This window comes from Daldinia decipiens, assembly GCF_022478715.1.
Source record: "Daldinia decipiens strain CBS 113046 unplaced genomic scaffold F4813scaffold_14, whole genome shotgun sequence".
Classification (NCBI taxonomy): domain Eukaryota; kingdom Fungi; phylum Ascomycota; class Sordariomycetes; order Xylariales; family Hypoxylaceae; genus Daldinia; species Daldinia decipiens.
In genome coordinates, this window is record NW_026054557.1 from 419,814 (window position 1) to 423,741 (window position 3,928).

The 3,928-nt window shown below is 49.0% G+C and overlaps 1 protein-coding gene across 1 annotated transcript; it reads left to right on the plus strand.

Moving 5' to 3' along the window:
• Positions 1-3,721, plus strand: F4813DRAFT_388957 (RNI-like protein; the record flags this gene model as incomplete). The annotated part of the gene is made up of 4 exons (XM_049246762.1): positions 1-52; positions 136-2,227; positions 2,285-3,021; positions 3,072-3,721. 4 exons carry the CDS (start codon positions 1-3, stop codon positions 3,719-3,721), a joined length of 3,531 nt encoding a protein of 1,176 aa, XP_049100139.1.
• Between the last annotated feature and the right edge of the window lie 207 nt (positions 3,722-3,928).

Consider the following 3,928-nt stretch of genomic DNA (forward strand, 5'->3'; position numbering starts at 1 on the left):
ATGTCCAGCATGGAGCATGTTATGGATGTGAGCTGGATGACACATGGAAAAGGTAATGTCCATGTCTCGGTGTTAGAGGACTTTTCTTTCTATTTGAGTATAAGTTATAGGGACTAACAAACCCTGGAAATGTAGACAACTGGAGCAACCATGGTACCAACTGGAATTCGCCCAACCAAAGCCAAGACCCCTCTGCTTCGAATCGCCTAAAGCTTTCAAACCCGAGCAAACCTAATGGAAAATCAGACACATCGTCCTCTGCGCATAATACCTCGATAGCGCCGCCCGCTGCCACTAAATCGATACCTCAGCGTTCGGGTAGGACAAGAAGTCAATCCGTTGAAGGATCACTGAGTCAAAATGGTACACCACCCCAAAGGAGAGGCTCGTGGTTTTCTAATATCTCGTCCAAATTTTCTACGTTTCCAGCAAACGGAAATACCACGCCTCCGGCTCCTATACCCGAGTCCGACGCCGATGAAGTAGCCCCTTTACCTAAGATTACACCGAGCAAGAATGCCGTCCTTCCACATGCGTCGCGCCAGAATGGCGATGCTCCATACATACCCGCGCCTCCGAGGACGAACCAGCCTGGCTTGTTGGGAGTCCTTCGTCGCCTGTCGTCTTCGAATAGCGTCATTGCGTCGGGCTCTAGAGCCAGCCATGGCCTCGTGGAGCGAAGAATTCTCAATGTTGACAAGCATAGAGAGAGGTGTCGAGTGAACGAGCTAAGCCAGGCAAAACTTCGTCGCGTAGCCTTTTGTGTCGATGTCGAAATTGCGCCTATGCCTAAATATACAGATGAAGAAACGGCGTGCAAGAAGCCTGTTGATAAAACGCAGAAAAAGAAGATAACAGAAAAGGGCGAAGGTGAAGCATTGAAGAACCCAAAAGCATTAGAAGAGCAGAAGGAAAATATCGGACTGGTCAAGGCGACTGGAGAGACCCTGCCGAAGGAGCCCGAGAAAGAAGGTACCGAGGTGACGAATGGAGATCAGAAGGGAAATAGTACTACGGATGATGATGGGCCTATAAAAGAAAAGGAGACGACCCGCAAGAAGGAAAAGAAAAAGAAGAGCGAGGCGGAACGAAAGGCCAAGAAGGAACAGAAACGCAGAGAAGCTCTCGAGAAGGGGACTATTCCGATGGAATTATATCTTGACAGCGACAGCTCGACAGACGAACTCTCGATACGATCCGGAACGCCAAAAGCTCAGCTAGCACCTACGACGAACCCTGGTAGGATATATCGTCGTTGCTGTCAGCTTCGGGAGACAGATATTCTCACCAAGATTACTCTGCAACTTCCCAAAACCACGGAATCCTGCCCCAATGGTATAGTGGAGAAGCTTGACCTTACCGGATATTTCATGTCCCTACCAGACTTGGTAACGTTAGGGGATTTTCTTGCTGTTGTCCCGGTTAAAGAGGTTATCCTTGAAAACTGTGGTTTGACTGATGAGGGTTTTCGTGTTATTCTCGCCGGACTTCTAGCAGCTCGAAAAACACCTAGTCTCAGATATCGAAGATGCTGTTCTAAGCCTGCAGACTCGACGGAGCAAGGTGGCGTTGTGGAGAGACTCGTACTCAAGAACAATAGTAAGATTACTATTGAGGGCTGGAAACATATTTGCCTCTTCATCCACATGTGCCACTCCATCAAGTATCTTGATATCTCGAGTTTACCATTTCCTATGCCGATAGAACCTACAAAAACTCCAATTACTTATCACCTTCATCACAGCGTTGGACAAAGTACACCAGCTCCAATTGACTTATCTTTACTATTGTCTAAGGCAATCGGGGATCGTTTAGCTGGTCCCGAGCTGGAGCTCCTCAACATTGGCTCGATCGGGTTGACAGCAAATCAACTGGGCGCCGTAGTCGACGGGATCCTTAAGTCAGGAGTAAAAAGACTGGGACTAGCAAATAACGGCCTTGATGCGCAAGGTGCTCAACATGTAGCGAGATATCTGCGCAATGCGAAGTGCGAAGGAATTGACCTTGGCGGTAATGATCTTAGAGACCATATTGCTGATATCGCCGCGGCTTTTGATGAAAAGGACGAGCTTTGGGCTATGAGCCTGGCTAATTGCAACCTGATACCGGCGTCTTTATGCAAGATGCTTCCCAAGTTGGCGAAACTTCCCGACTTCAAGTTCCTCGACCTGTCACATAATCGTGCGCTCTTTGAGTCTGAGCCTAATGCCATGGGATTGCTTCGCAAGTAAGTAAACAAATTCTATATATGTAGAACTTCACCTTACTAACATTGCTTCGTTAGATACCTACCTCAGATGGATAGCTTGAGAAGGTTGCATCTCGCGGATGTTTCAATGTCTTCAGAGCAAGTGATTTCTCTTGCCGAGATCTTGCCTGAAATTAAGGTCCTAGCGCATATTAACCTACTCGAGAATTCCGATATCGTCACCTTAGCCGATGCTCGGACTGAGGAGGGCCAAGAAGAAGCGTGTGCGGTATATGCTTCTCTTTTAGCCGCCGCTCGTGTATCGAGAACTTTGATCAAGATCGATATAGATAACCCTAGTCCTGAATCTGGCGAGGTTGTCAAGGCGCTTGCAAACCGTGTTGTGGTGTACTGCATGCGAAATTTGCAGGGCGTGCCAGATATTCGAGATTCCGCTGGTGAGGACGGCCAGCCAGAGAAGTTGCCGGATGTACTTCGGCATCTCGTGGGTCACGAAGAAGATTCTCTATTTGTGGACGTGGACAGCGATATCGAGCCGGCACCCGACGAGGACTATGTAATTGGCGGCACGGGTGTTGTGAAGGCTTTGGCGTGCGTTTTAAAGAACCGAGGAGACGATACCAGGCGACCCTCAGGTGAATTTACTAGAGACATCGAATCTGGTACTTCGACGCCTAGAACGCGTTTGCCCCCAGCGAAGGTCAAGGATATGTCCAAATACTTGCTTATTAGTGCGCGGAAGATTCGCGCTCGGTTACAGCCAGCCCTGGCTATGGCCAAGGCATCTTCCAACGAGGACATCCACAACTATCGTAAGGCTTTTCTTTCTCTCACAAGTTCATAGTTACTAATCTCGCTACAGACCGCCTCATCTTCCTCGACCAGACAATCGAGGGCATCATCAAACGCTTCGAAGACGAGTTCCCAGAGACACGTGAAATATCATCAGAAGTTAGCATACCGGATCGGACGAATACCGCTGCATCCGAGCCTAGTCGTACTTCGTTCTCCTCTGCCGAGGCAGATGCCGGCTTATTGTCAGATACAGAGGATATGGAAACCGAGCTTCGCTCGCCTCAATCTCGATCCCGGTCTAATTCTATCATCTCGCACAGCTCTAAAGCACTAGTCGAGGAAGAAGGCCGCGCCTTCCGTGTCAATCACATATTCCGTTCAGGTCTAATCAAGCCCGAACACTACGATCTACTCACCAGTGCTGAGGAGGTCGGGAATAATCCAAGCCATGTGACGGTGGTCACAAGTATAATGGACGAGTTAATGGGAGGAGACGAGCAAATCAAGAAGGATATCCAAGAAAAGGGACCCATTCGTGCATTCCAGAAGCACAGGGAAGAAATAGTCAAGAGGTTACGCGAGGAGGATCCACAGTACTGGGAGAAATTCGTCGAGGCGCAGGAGAAAGCGAGAGCCAATGTCCAAATGGACGCTAAAAACGGAGTCCCGCAGCCACAGGAGAGCGCGATCATCGACGAGGAAGCTATCGCGGATTAATCGTAGACGGGCTAGACTAGGGGAAATACTTCTGTATCGATATGTATACTACACCAGCACATCTTTCTGAGCGTTCTTCAAAGGACTCTCTAATAGGTGGCGTTTTTTTTTTGTATCGCTCCAGATAGGCATCGCGTACCGCGGGCCGCAGGCGTCAGACTTTGGTTACGTGAGAAAAAGGGATAGGGCGGGAAGTGGTCACGTCGT